This window comes from Carassius carassius, chromosome 41 (assembly GCF_963082965.1).
Source record: "Carassius carassius chromosome 41, fCarCar2.1, whole genome shotgun sequence".
In the NCBI taxonomy this organism is placed as follows: Eukaryota; Metazoa; Chordata; class Actinopteri; order Cypriniformes; family Cyprinidae; genus Carassius; species Carassius carassius.
Genome location: NC_081795.1, coordinates 13,303,965 through 13,324,552, shown reverse-complemented (window position 1 = coordinate 13,324,552; position 20,588 = coordinate 13,303,965). Strand labels below are relative to the sequence as shown.

General features: G+C 35.9%; 1 protein-coding gene across 2 annotated transcripts; it reads left to right on the top strand.

The window, feature by feature from the left end:
- Positions 1 to 523: 523 nt before the first annotated feature.
- Positions 524 to 16,477, top strand: LOC132122775 (ubiquitin-associated and SH3 domain-containing protein B-like). 2 transcript variants are annotated; one of them, XM_059533170.1, is made up of 14 exons: positions 524 to 916; positions 8,947 to 9,000; positions 9,194 to 9,380; positions 9,466 to 9,664; positions 12,003 to 12,172; positions 12,330 to 12,505; positions 13,278 to 13,422; positions 13,563 to 13,683; positions 13,761 to 13,883; positions 13,980 to 14,072; positions 15,020 to 15,167; positions 15,250 to 15,356; positions 15,432 to 15,541; positions 15,625 to 16,477. In XM_059533170.1, exons 1-14 carry the CDS (start codon positions 789 to 791, stop codon positions 15,760 to 15,762), a joined length of 1,899 nt encoding a protein of 632 aa, XP_059389153.1. In that variant the 5' UTR covers positions 524 to 788; the 3' UTR covers positions 15,763 to 16,477. The 2 variants fall into 2 exon arrangements, with proteins under 2 accessions (XP_059389153.1, XP_059389152.1); XM_059533169.1 differs by having other exon boundaries at positions 12,297 to 12,505.
- Positions 16,478 to 20,588: the final 4,111 nt, after the last annotated feature.

Below are 20,588 nucleotides of genomic sequence, written 5' to 3'. Positions count from 1 at the left end.
TTTTGGATGGAAAAGAGAAACAATTGACCTGGCAGTGGTAGTCTTTCACACCCATCCTGTTCTTGTGTCGTAAAGACAGTTTTGTGCAGAGCCAAATGTGTTTATTCCAGTACTAGATGTGATTGTGAATGGAAGTTGTTATTAAATTAAATCTGTATATTATAGTCAACATAACCAAGTCATTTCAAAATGTTCTATATGTAAGTCAATATGTGAATCAATCAAATAAATCCTATGACTCACTTTACATTAGTAAAGTTGAAATTTTGAACATTGAAATTACATAAGTAAGCTATGGTAAAAAGGCTACATGCAGGTATTTTGTTCATTTACTTGTTATTGCATGTCATGTGTAGAAGGTAAAATGTCATTATTCTTAGACTTTTAGGTAAACTAGGCTAATTTAAGCGGGTTAGTGTCAAGAATGACTAGTGAACAGACTACTGCTAGTTATCAGTGTTTGACACGCATTATTAATTGGGCTGCGTCTCAAAACCTCGTGACCTGCCTACTTAGACAGCATTTTAGGGCATACAGGCGCGTTGCTCAAATGTGCTTCGTGTTCTTACTGGAAACCCATACATGGTGTCCAAAATGTTGTTTAGTAGGAAGGCAGCTCGATCGGTTTTTGAAACACAGCTATTATGTGTAGCTCGTTAATCTACTGTATGTCTATTGTATACAAACATACACTGCCGCTGTCAGGAGGAGGGCCGATAATGCTTGTAGTGTAAGATGTGGAAGTGTCGTCTTCGACTGTCGTCAGTATCATTTGATGGGACTGAAGGATGGCAGCAAAGGAGGATCTTTACTCGAAGATTATTCCGCGCAGACTGAGACAGAACAGTTGCGTCTCTGTCAAACATGGATCCAGTCTGGACGTCCTGCTTTCGATGGGATTTCCTCAGCAGAGAGCGTAAGTGCCATATTTATCACAAATAATGGCGTTCTTCTTAAAACATTCAAGAGTTAATCCGTAGGGTGTTTCAACACGCTATTGAACCTAATTTTTTCATTGAGGGGAACTACTTTGATTTTAAGTCGGTATAAAGTCACGAAACTGAAAACAACGGTTTTCCTGCAATGCAAATGGTCTTGTGTGTGTGTGTGTGTGTGTGTGTGTGTGTATATATATATATGAAGAGCAAATAAAATAATCTGAAATAGTGTGTGTGTGTGTGTGTGTGTATATATATATATATATATATGTATGTATATATATGAAGAACAAATAAAATAATCTGAAATATAAAAAAGTAACAAAATATGAAAAACGATATACATTCTCCTTTTTGCATACGTTATCGTATTTGTCAGATATTTTGTAATATTAAAATAAATATAAAGAAAATGTATTTAATGGCGCTTATGCTTTTCTATTAACTAACGTGTCAAGTGTAGTCATGTAGGAGTTATTAATATGCTTTTCCTCTGTCTCCTTTATAGATGTATTGACCCACATAACAACACTGAACTGCCCTCATTTCCTGTGAAAGACTCTTTCAGAGTTAAAAGCTTTTAGACTTGTCAGTAGCCCTGATGCCAGGGGTGCCATGAACAGTTTGCCCCCTTCATTCTACTGTACTTTTTAAAAAAATAATTACATTTACATAAGGCACTAAAAATTTGCAATATAATTTTAATCCTTTTCACTACTTTATTATTATTATTATTACATTTTTGATTTGGGCCACCGAAGAGGTGCCTCTTTCTATACATCATGTTATCTACCCAATGCATGCAGAAGGGCCCTTATGCCTGGCATACTCTGCACTCCCCAAAATGACTTTGGTGGAAGTTGAAGTCAACGTTTCGAATATCACTTGAGTAAAAGTCTTAAAGTATATGATGATAATAATTGTACTTAAGTACGAAAAGTACTTAAATATTGAAAGTACAAGTAAATATATATATAAATGTTCATACACCACTTTAGTAACAAGATTGAGTTCAGTTTTAACTCTTTTTCATTTTGTGTTTTTGGGTAAGAATAAGAAGCACTTCATTCAGTACTTTGTGTATTTCATACCAACATAAGAAATAATTTTTGGAATCTGCATCTGAAAGGCATTTAGCCTACAGTTTAATGCATCTCAGAGGGGACATGGATGCATTTAACCCACGGCTAATACATTTTTTAATTGCGATTCCAATTATGGATACCACAATTACGTAATCATTCAAATCGGCAATTAATCATTCAAAGTCCACTTATGTTATTCTGTGTGCTTAAGATGCATTGTTTTTTCTTTCTACATGTTATCTTAAGGTTTTTTTTTTTCAGGTTTAGGATGCCTGGAATTTAGAGTTTTCATAGACTAATAAATCAACGTGCATGCACTCTGTGTGTGATTTGGTGACATAGCCAACTTGATAATGTCAGATCGCAGAAGATAAACTGTATATTGCACACCCCAGCCTCGACTTGAGTGGAAAATGAATCATCATCGGTTGTGCGCACACTTGTTTGCACATGAGCAAAGGTGTTTTTTAGGGGTCTAACTTGCAAGCTCCAGACCACCGATTCGTTGAACCTGTTTACCTGCAGTCTGTGTTCTTCTGACCTCTGTCTATTTTGTAGTAAGTAACGAATATGCTTCTGGGAAATGTATCATAGTAAAAGTAGGCCTATACTTTTTAATTAGGAAATGTAGTGGAGTAAAAGTTGGCTGAAATATAAAAACTCAAATAAAGTACAGATACTCCCAAAAAATATTATTTTATTATTACTATGTTACATTACACCACTGCTCCTATCTGACTGAGTCGACTGAGATATGACTGCGATCATACCGATCCATTCAATGTAACTAGATGTCACAAGGTGTTTTTTTATTTATTTTTTTTCATTCTTATTCTGGCACATCAATGAGAAAACCCAAGACCATGCAGCTGTTCAAAATGAAAGCATATGTAGTTGATGTGCACTTAGACTTGTGTGGGAAGAATCTTTCTTTTTTTTTTTTTTGGTCCTGGTGTTTACTCGTTTGGTCCTGTTGCAATTGGAACTGATCTGAAGGAAATGTATATATTTTTTTGTCTGTGTGGAGATTGATGAAAACAGAAAATGTGTCATCCTTTGTTTCCCCTCATGCTGTTCCAACATGTTGGACTATCTTTCTTCAGTGGAAAACAAAATTGGAATTATTATTGTTTTTTAAATAAAATCACTCTTTTCCTTATAATGAAATTGAATAAGGGACTGGAAAAGTCGAGCTTCAAAATTATAAAAAAGGAAAAGCCCCATAAAAATAGTCAATCTGACTTCGTGAGAAATACATTGAAAATTAAGAAATTATTAACCGATCAGTAGAATTATTCTGATCAGAATCATTCGGTTCATTCTGATTCCAATCATTCAGATCAGAAGAATCATTCAAATGTGTAGAATAATTCCGATCAGTAGAATCATTCAGATCAGATTCATTCCGATCAGTAGAATCATTCAGATCATTGGAATCATTTTTATCAGTAGAATCAGTTGATCATATCTTTCCTATCAGGAGTATCATTTCAATCCATAGAATCATAGGAAGTCAGAGATCATTCTGATCAGTAGAATCATTCAGACTAGCTTTTGTGTACTGTTGAACAGATGAATTTGAAAAGATTTGATTCACAAGTATGATTCATTCACAAATTAAACATCCCAGCTTCTCTCATAAACTCAAGTTCATGGCAGTTTAAGTTCTAGTCCTCTTACTTTCATGACATTCAAAATATCATAGATATTCTTTCCAATTTCCTCTTTGTGTTCACAGTAGAAAAAGTCATACCGTTTTGGAGCAACACGAGGGTGAGTAAGTGATGACAGAATTAAAATTTTTGAGTGAACCTTTAAGTCTGGATACACCGACTAGTTCTTCCTGTTATTCTGTTGCTCATCCATATATCACCATTAATGACTTGTCATAATGTAGCATTTACCAGTAGTCAGTCTGTGCATATAATAACGCCGCATCACTGTGGTTTTGTCTCAGGGTCATGTTGTGTAAATGTCATCAACTTCCTTCCTGAAATATAACACGCAGTGCTGGAGATGAGATAGAGACCATGACTTCCCAGTGCACAAATACAGACATCCTGATCATATTCTGCATTAAAAGGCCACATTATGTCCCTCACAGCCTGTGAGGATGCATATCATGGTTCTGATGTGATGTTCTGTGGGATCAAGTGTGCTGTCAGTCTGGCCACATTTGCCGACAGCCCTGCAGGTGTTGGCTAGCCATATTTTGGGCGGACAGCTGTGCGCTCTTCCCTCTGTCAGTCCCGTGCGGCAGGGATGGCAGCTGGTACTTGTGGGCCTTGGGGCTTGTGGGATAGCATCTGTTTGTTGCTCTTGCCGGGCATCAGTGAGATCAATCGCATCTTTTTCTTCTTCCTCTTTGGCTCAGCTCCCTTAGTAGCTGCCGGGGTAAAGGAAACAGATGTAGGCCAGCACAGGAGCGAACCCCTTATAGACACAGGCACAAGATTGGGATCCGCAAAGGCAGTTGTTAGTCAGCCTACTCTTCCACTCCTCCACTGTTTATAAGGGGCCTGTATCAGTGTGTGTTCTCTCATTTGTGAGTCCAGCATCTGTAGTGGTTGTGCGGTTGCCAGGTTGAGGGCCGTGTACTTCCATCCTCCCGTACAGAGTCAAGCTCTGGAAGACACACAAGGATACAGCGCCACCCTTTACTATGTTGGATATTGTTTTGGAAAAACAAAATTGGGTTTTAGGGACAGGATTCTTGATTGTGTTTGCATTTATTTGATAAGAAGTACAGTAAAAACCGTAATATTGTGAAATATTATTCAATTTTAAAATAACTTCTTTTTTTTTAATCTGTTTTAAAATGCAATTTATTCCGGTCATGACAAAGCTGAATTTTCAGCATCATTACTCCAGACTTCAGTGTCACATGATCCTTCAGAAATAATTCAAATATGCTAATTTATTGCTCAAGAAAGAAATTTTTTGTGGAAACTGATTGATCTTTTTTTATCAGGATTATTTGAGGAATAGAAAGCTCTGAATAACAGCATTTATTTGAAATATAAATATTTTAAAACATAAATGTTTTTACTCTTACTTTTGATTAATTTAATGCATCCTTGCTAAATAAAAGAATTAATATCTTAAAAAAAAAAATCTGATCTCAGATTTGTAAATATGTTACTGTTTAGGTGTAATTGTGCAATAGTCCAGTACAGCAGTAGTCAATCTTTTAAAATACACTGTAGACACTGGAGCATCTGTCTGTAAAATAGTTTTTGAAAGAGGTGTTTTGGATTGCAATGACTCTCTGGAGTGTCTTGGCAAAGAATCAGGCTAAACGGAAGGTTTGCAAACAGGAAACTAGGAGATGCAGAGGTCTGAGCGGTGGGATTTCCCCAAAGAGAGGAGTTGAAGGTGTGTTCATGCGAGGCTGGTCAGCTGGACGATTATGAAAAGACACTTTGTGGAGATTATCTGGAGTGATTTATAGAAAACTGTTATATGCATGATTAAATAAGAGCAAAAAAATTGAGCTGAATAAAATGGAATAATCTTAATTGGGTTATGACAGCAAAAGCTATTTGCAAGTCATGGTATGAATATCCTCGAAATATCTCCTTTAGATCATTTATATGTCATTTATCACAAATACAACACGAAAGATGTTGCTCTTGTTAGTGAGATGTGGCAGAAAATCAGTAGTGCTAAATGGTCAAATTATTGATAATTATTATGAAATGCTTTTACAAATATTATAAAAACTAAATTTTCCCCTCTTCTCCATATACATATTACCCTATATCTCCATTTTTGCTCCATACACTTGTGGATGTAGATGTGCAAATTCATTGAGCCATATATAGGTGGAAGACTTGCTGATCACAGCTTTCCATATTCAGTCATATTTGATTAGTTATAGTATAGGTCACCGGAATTTGTAAAGAATCAACCCACTGCACCTTTATCAAATTGTACATGAGTAATACAGGGTGAATTGGAAATAGCTTGTAAGACATTAAAAGGCATCTAAGACGTGACAGGTTGTGAGTGTGGTGTGTGTGGGTGGTTGTTCAGTTTTTTTTGTTTTTTTTGTTTTTTAATCTTGATTTAAAATGCATATTTGTTTTTGTTGAAAGGAAAATATTACTTCAAGCATTATGACCTAGATTAAACTTTAACGGGTGGTTGTTTTCACTGTCACACTTGGTATGAATGCTAAAAATGTATGTTTTCATGAGCTTTTTCCATTTAATGAGATACTAATTTGTTCTGAAACGGTATCATGCAGATCTGTTCTGATAAAACATGTTAAATACAAACATAACATGCATCTAACCATATCATGTCAGTCTTATCATTATAATATATATTTAAAATATCAACAAAAACTAATGACAAAATGCTTTTTGTGTCTTTTTTTTTTGTTGTGAAAGACCATGAGCCCAATCAAACTGATAGTTTAGCACAAATTCACCTGAACATGTAGCTAATAGGAATACAGTATTCAGGCCAGTGCTCATTCTTGTGGATGGTAAAGCACACTTCTATATTTTGTTGAAAAAAAAATCCCATTCATCATATGTCATGTTAATAATTTGCATGATGTTGAGCGATCGGAAATTGTATAAATTTAAATGTTTGATTGTATTTTCATTATCTCTTTGTTAGACCATCAGTTTTTTAATATCTGGTCATTTATTTATGCTCAGATGTTACTTGTTGACTGCTGTTAATTAATCCTCAGTTATTAATAATAATAATACATTTTATTCACAATGCACCTTTCTCATACTCAAAGCTGTAATAAATAATAATATAATCTATTAAATATTTCCAGTTGACAAATGATATTGCAGAAACATCACAAATTTTATTTGATTTCATTAGAATTGTGAGAAACCTACTGTACTCTAAAACAAAGACTAAATTTGTTTGCTGGGCTGGGCTTCGTTTCGGAAATGTATTTTAGGCTGTCAGAGGGAAGTTTGTTTTTAACTCTCATTTGCCTTTCTTGCTATGTTGTCTGTCATATCGGCTGAACCCTATTCTTGCTTCTGCTTTCTATTGTGTTGTTAACTAAATTCTTTATTCTAAGAGATCAGGTTGATAGCCAACATGCATACAGACTGGCCGTGGCCTTTGGTGAACTACTTCCTGTTGAAGTAGCTGTAGAGCAGAGCTCAGGGGAAGTCCTGGTATACCCTGAGGTTTCGCTTCAGTGGTGATAGTTAAAAAGAGGCTATGTGAGGTCTTATGATGACCTGTTCACACAGGCTGAAACACTAATACACCCTGCGGTAACCACAGTCATTGTCTCATTCCGTTGAGCTTTCAGAACAGAAACCATTTCGCTAGGTTCAATGGGATGGTCATTTGATCACACAATTTGTTACATTTTCCACTAATTATATCAAGTTCCAGGCTTTCTGGAAGTGACAAACTAGGGTATTCTTTATAATACTTCTGAACATTGTACAGGTTACAAATCTTATCTTATTATTCATGAGGGTAATGAGGTATTTTAGATGAGAACAACATTTATCATAGCACAAAAGTTGTTTTTTAAATTTAAATATTGCTTAAAAGTAAAAATGTCACCTTAATTGTCTGCCATATGAAACAACCTGGTTTATTAAGTCTATTGCGGTATTTAAACAGGGCCCTTGTTCTGGAGTCACAGTGTAGCATAACTGGTAGGTCATGGCCCAGAAATGGGTCACAGATTTGTTACAGTGATACTGAAAAAAACTAATCTGGAGTAGTAACCATTTTCACTCAGAAAATGCTAGTAAATTTCACACATAATTACAAAGAAATGGCAAGTAACGTATTGAAATAAAGATACAATTTTGAACTGAAATTGTTCTAGTAATTGTTGTTTTTTGTAAAACTTTGAAATGTCCAACTAACTATATTTTGGTGCATAGATTTATTAACTTTTAAAATGAAGACGGAAATGTGTACCATATCTTTTGTTATTTATATAAAAAGGATGTGTGTCCAAACAATATTTAAAAATTCACATTTACATTTAGTCATTTAGCAGACACTTTTATCCAAAGCGAATTACAAATGAGAACAATGGAAAAAATCAAAATCAACAAGATAGCAAAGATATTCAAGGTCTCAGTTAGCTTAATTAGTTATTTACTTTTAAAATTTTATAATAATAAAAAATTAAATAACAGAAAAAGAACCGAGCAAGCTAGTGTTATTGGCCTTTTTTTGCTTTTGTTAATTTTATAATAAAAAGAAAACAAATAGAATACAAAAAGATTAGAGAAGCTAGTGTTTTTTTTATTTAAAAAAACAAGCAGTTAGTAAATGATTTTTCACTCAAAAAATCTTTCTGCTTTTTAAAGCTGTATTCTCACTTCAATAAGCAACGGCAGTGTGTGAGAGACACTGATGTACGAGAGAAGTGAGAAGATCAACTCTCACGCAGCTTCTTCTCTATTTCACATATAAGAAATCTCATTTTCTGCACGTTTTCCACAGACTTCATAACATGGAGTCATAGCGTGAGCATATAGTCGATTAAAAAATGACACATACTCCATCGGAAAATATTAGTGCGTCTTTGCTCTTATGTGACCACTCATAAAATTCAAACATGTTGTCATCATATGCCCGCTTAGGCCTGTATGGCACAAAATGCTTAAAGTGGAAAAGCATTTTCTTAACATAAAATTTAACGATAGACTTGACTGGAATACCTTGAGTAGAAGAAACCAAGCTGAACAGAATCTGAAGTAGATTAGACGGATTTATGGATTTATTTATTTATTACCTGTTCTAGTACACTTGTGCTTAATTATTTTTTTTTTTTAAATAAAGGCAAGGCATTAAAGTAGAGTCCAGATGTTTTAAATGTTCTTTAAATGATCTGTATTATATAATTCTTTGATTTTGGTTGCAAAATGAAAGATCCTCACTCATTTTAAAATATGCTCTCTTTACAGATTGAAAGCTCTGGCCTCAACTGGAGGCAGAAGTGTTCCGCTTGCATGTGACTGGTGAGCTTTCCTTGAATAGGCTCTTCTTGAGGAATGTTACCACCCTCTAGTGGTTCATTTGAGGCAATCCAGAAATTCTATACATAAAAAATCTATATAAAACAATTTCTTGTTAACAGTTAAAATTACACCATCTGTATTTGCTGGTTTGACTGGGTGTAGTGTACGTGATCATGTACATATGTCTCCATAGGCTTTTCTCTCATTTGGATGACCCTTTCCTGGACAACCCTTTACCCAGAGAGTATGTGCTGTATCTGCGCCCCAGTGGGCCTTTACAAAACCAGCTTTCTCATTTCTGGCAGCAGTCTCGCTTGACTTGTGGAAAAAACAAAGCTCACAACATATTCCCACACATCACACTCTGCCAGTTCTTTATGGTGAGTCACAATTTCTGTTTTTATCTTGATGTCTTATTCTTATGTTGCAGAATTGTGTACATTTCTTTATTTTATGTATTTGTAGTGTCCAGACAATAAACTAGTGGCTCTGTGTGAAGCTCTGCAGTCTGCAGTGAATCAGTGGAGAGGACGCTTCCCCAGCCCTCTGCCCCTGGAGCTCTACACCTCCACCAGCTTCATAGGTCTCTTCGTGGAGGAGCATGTGGCTGAGTCGCTGAAGAAGTTCGCGGCTGACTTTGCGGTGGAGGCTGCTGCTAAAGCTGGTGGGGAGGCGTGATCATTTGTCACAGATGATGCCTGCATAATGCTCACGTTTTTTTTATATAATCAGCTCATTACTCATCCTCATGTCATTCCAAACCCGTTTGACTTACTTTTTTTCTTGGAACATAAATTAAGAAATCAAGCAGAATGTCCTGCTTTTTACAATATTACACACCTGCCAACATGTATGCATTTTTCGTACTTTGCACGCATTTTGATCCATAAGTACGCTTGTACGATTCGCTGCTCTCTACGTAAGCATTTTGTTGCTTCTCGCATTTCGCCGATTTTAGTTTCTATGCAATCTATGACGCTGATTCTGCCGCTGATCCACAGCGTGTAAGTGGAGTGAAAAGCTTTCGGCCAATCAGAGAGGTGCATTTTAACCCGCCGCCCACCTGCCCCTCCTATCCACAAGCTTAGTTGGCAGTTAGAAAAGTGGTGGAATGGCTTGAAATCTAGAAGGTTTTAGACAGGCCAGGTGCTGATTAACGTAAGATAAAGGTATCAGTTAGGCTATGTTTAGCCTAATTGAATTTAAGAACATTAAAAATGACCTTGACGTCATAACAAGCAGTCCAGCTGTGATGAGCTAAGGGTGTAAGGGTGGCGCTGCCAATAACGCACTTAAAAGCTGTCAAAAACAACCGGCAAAAGTAATGATTGTGAATATTTTATATTTTATGAATATAATTATTAATAAACAAGTGTTTTCTGTATCAATGTCATGTCGACTGCAAAGATAAAGTTGACGATGCTGTGTCGCTATCTTCGCAGTAGTGAACGCGTCAGAGAAATGCACATTTCATACGGATTAACGTTACATAAGCAGAGAGCAGTCTGTTTTCTTTCGTTTTGAATTGTTCTGTTCAGCCCTCTTGAGTCGGTTAACGCGTATACGCGTTATGAGTCATTTTCTCCTGATAACCCCGAAAAGAACTTAAATTACACTTTCAGTTTTGATAGTACAGATAAGAGCAGTACATCAATCGAATCTGTAAAGGGTCTACTTTTATTTGTATACAGACATAATAACAACAGAACGTTGTGCATTTAGAAAATAAAGATAACAAACAAGATTCGACCACGCCCCCGGGCTGAATGCTCTATTCAGATTAAACTGTTAAATAAAGTTTGTAGACTATGAAACTTGTAGATTCACACTGAAGGCATCAAAACTATGAATTAACACGTGGAATTATATACATAACAAAAAAAGTGAGAAACAACTGAAAATATGTCATATTCTAGGTTCTTCAAAGTAGCCACCTTTTGTTTTGATTACTGCTTTGCACACTCTTGGCATTCTCTTGATGAGCTTCAAGAGGTAGTCACCTGAAAGGGTCTTCCAACAGTCTTGAAGGAGTTCCCCGAGAGATGCTTAGCACTTGTTGGCCCTTTTGCCTTCAGTCTACGGTCCAGCTCACCCCTAAACCATCTCGATTGGGTTCAGGTCCGTTGACTGTGGAGGCCAGGTCATCTGGCGCAGCACCCCATCTCTCTCCTTCTTGGTCAAATAGCCCTTGATGCCTTCAGTGTGACTCTACAATTTTCATAGTCATGAAAATAAAGAAAACTCTTTGAATGAGAAGGTGTGTCCAAACTTTTGGTCTGTACTGTAAATGGTAAATGGACTGCATTTATATAGCACTTTCAACAGACCACATGGCCATCCAAAGCGCTTTACAATTTGCCTCACATTCACCCATTCACACACCGACTATATATATATATATATATATATATATATATATATATATATATATATATATATATATATATATTATAAAGCTATCATAAGGCTTCAGAAAACACATATAGTGCACATAATATAGTGCACATAATTTTTTTTTTTTTTTTATTGATTTGGTTGATGTTGCTTATTTGTCCTTTTTTATAGTTGACATCCCAGAACTTTATTAAATTAAACTTAAATTAAATTTATGCATTTAGCAGACGCTTTTATCCAAAGTGACTTACAGTGCATTCAGGCTATCAATTTTTACCTATCATGTGTTCCCGGTGATTCGAACCCCCAACCTTGCCCTCGACAGCGCAGTGCTCTACCAATTGAGCTACAGGAACACTATATATGTATATATAATTTACTGAAAAAAGAAAGACATGACATAAATGATGACAGAATTTTCATTTTTGAGTGAACTGTCAAATTAAATCTGTTTTTAAAAGATAAACTGTAAAGTGAACATTCTGGATGTTTTATCTGTTTAAATCCTGTTCAAATGAAATGAACTGATATGGATTCAATTGTCAAAATGCTGTGTATTTGAACAGAGAATAAATTCATAAAAATACTCTTAATTATTTATTTCTTAGATGTTCACGTGGAACCCCATAAAAAGCAGCTTCATTTGACTCTAGCCTATCACTTCCCAACCAATCATTATTCTTCCTTGGAAAAGTTGGCAAGAGGGATTGAGATCAAGCTGGGTTGTGATTGGCTTGCTGTCCTTTTCTCAAGAGACGTACGATTTGCAAATCATGAGGTGAGGCCCATATTAAGCCTTATTTGTTTATGTCTGTTATAGACATTTTTTGTTTCCAGTTGAAATGTTTTGCTAGTTCACATAAATGCACTTTAATGCAGACCTACCTCTGTTTCATTGTCAGACTTTGCAAGTGATGTACCCCTACACTCCTCAGAATGACGATGAGCTGGAACTGGTGCCAGGAGACTTTATCTTCTCCTCTACAGTGGAGCAAATGAGCACTAGTGAGGGCTGGGTGTACGGCACGTCTCTGGGTACAGGCACCTCTGGACTGCTGCCTGAGAACTATGTGAGCCCTGCTGACGAGTCTGACACATGGGTCTTCCACGGGTAAGTTCTCCAGATGATGTGCTGTAATTTTGATCAGCGAGACTTACCAGTATTGCTCGCACCTGCTCAGGGTTCAAGGGAAAGTTCACCTAAAATGTACTCATCGGCTATATCTGAAATCTACTCTATGAGTAGTATCTTTTGAATAAATAATTACTTCACAAACATGTTTAGTATGAATTTAATTTGGATCTGCTTTTAATTTGGACATTTGGCATTGTCACTGTCATGTGACCTGTAAGCCTCAGTTGCATCGCTTTACTGTCCCTCACAAATCTTCTTCTGATGCCTCATGGGATAGTAAAAGGTCCAATAAATGCACACTTCAGAATCTTGCCAGAACTACTCTGTCATCCAGGAAGTTTTCGCCTACTGTTCTTTGAATACTATCAATTCAGACATAATTTTTTTTTAACATACTGTTTTTTTTGCCAGTTATATTGTAGGCAGTCATCCTCTTGTTATTCATACACTTTATGTCCTTTTTTGTCTGTGGAATTACACACAAAATGATAATAATGTGAAAAATATTTTGGAATTTTTCTGTCCATACAGTGAAAGTGAATGGGATCCAATGTTGTTTGGAGACCAGGGGTGAACTATCCCTTTTAATCATTTAAACAAACTTTAAATTAAAACTCCAAAATTTAAAGTAAATACATAAAAATACAAAATCTTTCCTTTATCATTGTAATCTCATTCTCACAGTCTCAATGAATGATAAATGTCCGTTAAGTTTTGCCGTACATTTATATCTATGCTTCTTAAACAGGTCACACTCCTTCTTTTGTACTTCCCTTTCGGAAAAGGGTTGCAAGGAGAGCAAATCACTGGATGGACTGCTCAACATTCGATGCTTTGAAAACTCAAAGCTGGGAGAGTCCGCCATCTTGAGTGTTATTTGCCAACCTATGCAGGTGCCTGTTACTATACATTACATCAATTAAAGTAACATTTCCACCATTTATCATTGTTGAGGTTGAGTTGGTTAAAAATAAACTTGTGTTTGTGCAGATACTAATGATTTGAGTGATTTATTTTGTGCTGTTGGTGATAGGTGCTCCGCTCCAACATCCAGTCTCGGACCCCTAAAAGGACACTGTTTGTATGTCGGCATGGAGAAAGAATGGATGTTGTGTTTGGGAAACAATGGCTCTCACAGTGTTTTGACTCTAAAGGTAATCTAAACAGACGGGTCATGGTGCCTCGCTCATATGATACAGTTAGTTTGCGAGCTCAGTTTGTCTTCCTGTAGGCAGTTACATGAGGAGTAACCTGAATATGCCTGCTGCTCTACCTGCCTGGGGTGGAGCACACAGGGACTATGAAATGGACACTCCTATCACAGTGGTTGGAGTTACACAGGCTAAGATAGTGGGTATGTCTGCTCAGTGTTGTGAAGCTCTCATGAATTCACCAAGTGAATCATCCATCATGCTCTTTTGATATTATCCATCCATCCATCCATTTCCAGGTGAGGCTCTGCTGGAAAGTAATACCACTATTGATTTTGTGTACTGCTCACCCAGTCTCCGATGTGTCCAGACAGCTCATGAAATCCTCAGAGGTACGTACTGTAATCAGGAATCTGTTGGCAGTCGACATGTCTACAGGAATATTCCAATAGGAGCATGTAAATGTCTTTTAGACCAGGGCTTTTAATTTTTTTAGATGCCATGGTGCCCAAAATATGACAATATGACCCCCTTGCAAGAGACTTAAAATATAAAAAAGGTAGCTATATATTTTATTATAAATTATTGTTATTAATATATTATTGTATATTGTTATTTATAAATTATTATAAATTAATACATTATTTATAGATTATAAATACCCAATTTATATCATGAAGATGTACAAATATTATTTTAATATTTTTGAGGAAAAAAAACCTTTTATACAGCAAGGATGCATTAAATTGATTAAAATGGACCATAAATACCTGTATAATATTACAAAAAAATTCAGTCAAAGAATCTTGAAAAAATGTATCATGGTTTCCACAAAAATATTAAGCAGCACAACGGTTTTCATAATAACACTGGTAATAATAAAATGTTAAAATGTAATGTAAATTTAACCCCCTGGAGCCATGTGGAGTACTTTTTTATGATGGATGGATGCACTTTTTGTTTTAAAATCTCGACCACAATTCACTGCCATTATAAAGCTTGGAAGAGCCAGGACATTTTTTAATATAACTTCAATTGTATTTGTCAGAAAGATTAAAGTCATATACATTTAGGGTGGCTTGAGGGTGAGTAAATAATGGGGTCAAATTTTCATTTTTGGGTGAACTATCCCTTTAAGTAACACTTTTACTTTTTTCTATCCACCAGTAGATTTTAGAGAATGCTGAAATGAAGCTTGTATTAGACTAGAATATTCCAGCAAGTTCCTTGTTGCCTCAGATATTGCTGTTTTGGTATAAATTAATCAACATTTTCACTTTATAAGTCTACTTTACATTTAAATGCTGTGTGACCCCAATGTCATGTGCTAATTTTCTAGGAATGCAGCAAGATGGCAGCAGATTAAGCATCCGAGTGGAGCCTGGGCTTTTTGAGTGGACTAAATGGGTGACAGGAACATCTTTGCCTGCTTGGATACCCCCCACAGATCTTGCTGCGGCCAACCTTAATGTAGACACAACATACAGGTAACAACTGGAGGAATCATATACATTGTAGCAGCTACTTACATTTCGGATTCTGTCCTGATTGACAGTTGCCTTTCCGCAGACCTCACATCCCCACTAGCAAACTAACCATCTCGGAGGCGTATGACACGTACATTAGTCGCAGCCACCAGGTGACCAAAGACATTTTGGCGTACTGCAAAAATAAGGGTGAGTGATTAAAAATACTGCTTTTAGTATCTGACCCCCACATATCTTTACTAATACCCTCCTGTTTTACATCAGGAAAAAATATTCTGTTTGTGGGACATGCTTCCACTCTGGAGGCCTGTACTCGCCAGATCCAGGGCCTTTCTCCTCAGAATTCCAAAGATTTTGTGCAAGTAGTCAGAAAGGTTAGTTTCATCCACTTTACTTTAAACATTTAATCTTTATACTTTAAGCATGATGCTTTATTGGAGCCAATCTTTCCGTCCAGATTCCATATCTGGGTCTGTGTGCCTGTGAGGAGCAGGGGGACTCAGGATTCTGGCAGCTAGTGGACCCACCAATTCTTCCTTTAACTCACGGGCCCAACCACAGCTTCAGCTGGAGAGAGACTCTAAAGCAAGAATGACCTTATCTGCAGGGTCTGTCCACAAAAGACAAAATGTTGACTGCAATGGAAACAAACAACTGAGAATATTTTTAAACAGATCTAATCTGTCACATCCGGATTTAAGTTATGCAAATAATATACGGGATGTGGCAGAGGTTTTGCTTGCAGGTGGACAGAGGAGATGCACTGAATAACGAACATTTGTGGTAATGTTTACTGGGCCTTTAAAAAGGCTTTCTCAGGGCACTGTCTGTCACTTTTAACAGGTCAAAATGCACATGGCATAATGTAGCACTTATCGTAAAGATTCAAGATCACTTCCTGCCATGCAAATATGTATAATTTTGCAATGAGATGTTAAAGAGCTTTGAGGCATTCACGTCTTAATCATTTCTTTTGCAAATGCAACTTGAATGCATAAAAAGTGTAATATCTGTTTTAGCATAGCTGAATGAATATTGAATGCATTTGTAATATCTTTAAAGCTGAAGTGTGTAATTATTAAAAGAATATTATAATAAAATAAAGAGATAATCAGTATATTTGATATTTAATATGGAGCAGGATTTGGTCCAGACAGAAACGGTGACTGGTTTGGACTACGACTTTTTGAGGAGACAGAGATATGAGATTTCAGATATAATTTGTCTTTTTAAAGTAGTGTGTCCAGTGTCTGGGCATATGCTGTAGCATCACAAAATATCATAGCATCGTAAAAAGATTTTTAAAACTATTGATTGAGTTTCATATGTGAATACACAGCATAATTATTGAATGAAACCTTAATGTACTGTAGATTGACTAGATTAATTACAAAATCTCTCCCCATTTAGCAGTATATCTACAATCAGAGATAGTTTAATTTCACTTGTTGTACTATTAATGACAACTGCTTATTTTTGTCAAATTAATGGAATTATAAACTGCATTTATATTCTAAATGACTATTTTTATAAACTATTAATTGTCACACAATTATCAATAATCCCTGTTACTAAAGCCTAATTAAAACACGAAATAACTGGAATTAAATTGAGTTACAAGTTATTAACAATGTCATTACGCCTAGAGCCACACGATGACGCAATTGAGGCGTAAGACTTCTTTTTATGAACTGGTGCTTTGGAACAAAATGTTTGAAAGAATCGATTCGAAAGAGTGACAGCTGTACCCAAGGGCGTAGATTTGGTTTGAACATTGGGGGGGGTTGAACGTTGTATGCTGCCCGTTATTTTTTTTCAAAATTTTTTTTTTTTTTTTTTTTTATGTGTATTGTTATTGGACAATTTATTTATTTCTATCTATCTATCTATCTATCTATCTATCTATCTATCTATCTATCTATCTATCTATCTATCTATCTATCTATCTATCTATCTATCTGGCAACATGCTGTAACTGATTACAAATTCAACAAATATGAAAGAGACAACATTTAGACATTTATTTTAAGATTTTTACATTCCACCTTAATGCATTTTAAATTTTTTTCTAAAGGGAAACACATCTTTAAAACATTAAAGGCATTAATGTGTAGCCTAACTTTACAAAGCTGCTATTTTTCTATACTGTTTCCTATTTTATTTTATTGATTGAATGGCATCTTCTTTACCTGATCAACTGCTCCTCCTCTCCCTCTGCTGACTTTTCTACCCTGCTGCTATATTTACCTCGAATCTGTTATAAAAACATGTAAAGAGATTATACACCTCATAACGTTATGAAATTTGTGTAAAATCATCATTCATAAAATTCTAACATAGTAGAGATTATCAAAAGAAAGAAATTAAGTATTGAAACCGCCAGTAGGCGGCAGTGTTTCACTGTTTTAATGAGTTAGCCACTTAAATCGTTCATTCATCCAATTCGTTCAAAAGTCAGATTAATTTAGTAAGAAAACAAACACCAATGTGAATACTTTTGTCGTTGATAATTACAGACACTACTGAAAAATATACTAGCAAAACAGACAGCTGCTTTGGTAACTTGTTATACTGATAGTTATAGCTGAATAGATTGCAATGGATTAGCTAGCTAAAATATATGTGGTGTGTACTAACTATTACACAATATTCTCAGTACATGCTTTATTTTTTTTTATTTTTTTTGCACCCCTCTCTGACCAGCAGTTAAATATAGTCCGCTGTGCAGCGCTTCTCTTCATTTTTGGCGTTAACATTAACCGTGTGCTCTCCCATTCAAACACCATTCGCTTGTTTTGGTGAAAGTGCGACTCATTGGTTGGGCGTTACCAATCGGTTCAATGGAGGGGGAGTATTTTTTGTCTGATTTATTATGACATACTCATATTTGATTAGGAACAAAATTATTTTTACAAAATAAATGAATTCTATTTTTTCATATTATATTTTTCATTTGATCTACTGTGATTTTCATGTTGAAATATTGGGGGGGTTGTAACTGATGGATTTGAATATTGGGGGGGTTACCTCCCCCCATCCCCCCCATAAACTACGCCCCTGGCTGTACCACTTCATTTTAGCGGCTGATTGACTGATTGACTTTTTTAAAATATATATATATTATAGTATATTAAGTCTGAAGCTAAAATTATATATATATATATATATATATATATATATATATATATATATATATATATATATATATATATATATAATTTTAGCTTCAGACTGAATCAGGCCCTTAAAGACACAGGGTAAAACGCAAGGTTAGTTTTCTTAAGGACAGCAATATTAAATCTATAAATTAAAGGGGTCATATGATGTTGCTAAAAAGAACATTATTTTGTATATTTGGTGTAATGAAATGTGTTTATTCGGTTTAAGGTTCATAAAAATTTTTTCACATAATATACATGATACATTTCTCCTCTATGCTCCACCTATCTGAAACAAGTATTTTTTTTTTCAAAGCTCATCGTTTTGAAAAGCGAGGTGTGCTCTGATTGGCCAGCTATCTAGCGCTTTGAGATTGGCTGAATGCCTCAAGTGTGTGACAGAATTGTTACGCCCCTTAAAGGGTTAGTTCACCCAAAAATTAAAATTATGTCATTAATGACTCACCCTCATGTCGATCCAAACCCGTAAAGACCTCCGTTCATCTTTGGAACACAGTTTAAGATATTTTAGATTTAGTCCAAGAGCTTTCTGTCCCCCCCATTGAAAATGTAAGTACGGTATACTTTTCATGTCCAGAAAGATAAGAAAAACATCATCAAAGTAGTCCATGTGACATCAGAGGGTCAGTTAGAATTTGTTGAAGCATCAAAAATACATTTTGGTCCAAAAAACAAAACAAAAATTATGACTTTATTCAGCATTGTCTTCTCTTCCGGATCAGTTGTGAGCGCGTTCACGATGCTGCTGACGTAGGACACTACTGATATTATGCTTATGCAAATCTTCCCACACAGTCACGTACACATGTGGGTGCGTGTTTAAATGAGGCATTTTAGAGGGTTGTGGACAAGTCTTAACTTTTATAAAGAATATGTCTTTGGGTTTGAGACTTTAGTCTTTGCAACTTTAAGGATCTTATCTATTCACAAACAGCTTGTAACACTCCAAAGAGAAAGGAAAACTTAAAATCGCATCATATGACCCCTTTAATTTCCAGGCTTAACCTCATGTATCTTTTCATATGGCTTTGTGATTTGTGGGCTAATGTGATTAGACATATTTGTTCTCTTCGATAAGCATGCCCTGTAGTAGCATCCTGTAATTAGATTTAACAAATGCAGCATTGATGCATTTGTTCAATTACAGAGAGCCATTCAGTTCAGGTCAGCTGTTAGAGATCTTTATGAGAAAGGTTTGAACAGGAAACACCAGACAGGTAAATATCTTAGATCAGTTGTGCAAATAGGCACAGTTTTATACCTTTATGTACATTTAAGTGCATTTGGTAAGTGTGCTTGGAAAATTAAAATATGAAGACAATATTGGCAAATATCTATCAGTTTAGATCTTGTTGGCAGTATGAACATAAATTACTCTCTGATTAATTGTTCAAGGCCAAGTGGCATTTTAAGTCTTAGTAATAGCAATATTAAATACTTAAAGTGTGTTTGTCTCTTTAGAGATGAACCTGAAGAAGTTGCACCATCTGTGTTAATGTCCTCTAATTACACAAGCTGTAAGCAGCCTTTTTCTCCCTTCTTTTCTGTTTGGCACCTGCGATCTTTCAGGCGTGGGCCGGTTTGACCTTATCCTGATTAATGGGCCTGATTGGCAATAGAGGAGACTGACAAATGATTGGAGGATTTCATTCCTCTAAAAATCCAAGTCATTATTGGAGAGCAGTGAATCCCTGCAATCTAATAATGCTCTCAGTGTTCTTTTCAAGCTTTTAAACTAATTCATGATTGATCACTAATTATCTGTGACGGAGCCTCTCGAGACAGCACTTTCCAGCTCTGAAGGTTTGTTCCTGTCTTAAAACAGTTTGAAAGGAGCTATAACTTCCAAATGGTTGACTCTGCTCCCTGGTGGAGAGTCAATAGGTCGCCGTGAGACGTTTGAGTGAACATTGATGTTCTTTGCCAATATGTAGTATTGCCTCTCGACAGAATAAAACACCTGGAACTGGCTGTCTGGTTTTGATGGGGCCGTAGTCGGCAATCAGCAGTGTTTCTATTCTTATTGAGCTTCTTATTGGGTATAGTGCTCCCCATACGCGCTTTAGCAGCCAGACGTCACTTGACAAATCCACATTTTGTAATTGCATGACCATTGATTTCAGTTCCAGTCAAAAAGAGAGGAAAAAGGAAGTGCCCTCTTAAAGACAAGCCATATATTAGTGTAATGCCGATGGCAAAGGCACGTATATGTGGAGTGAAAGGAGCGCACACACACATATAG

What these genes read in the sequence shown, in the direction of transcription:
- LOC132122775 (XM_059533169.1), top strand. Translation starts at nt 789, where the DNA reads ATGGCAGCAAAGGAGGATCTTTACTCGAAGATTATTCCGCGCAGACTG. An exon ending in GGATTTCCTCAGCAGAGAGC is followed by an intron (nt 917 to 8,946) that starts GTAAGTGCCATA and finishes CTCTCTTTACAG; the next exon opens with ATTGAAAGCTCTGGCCTCAA. An exon ending in GACACATGGGTCTTCCACGG is followed by an intron (nt 12,506 to 13,277) that starts GTAAGTTCTCCA and finishes CTTCTTAAACAG; the next exon opens with GTCACACTCCTTCTTTTGTA.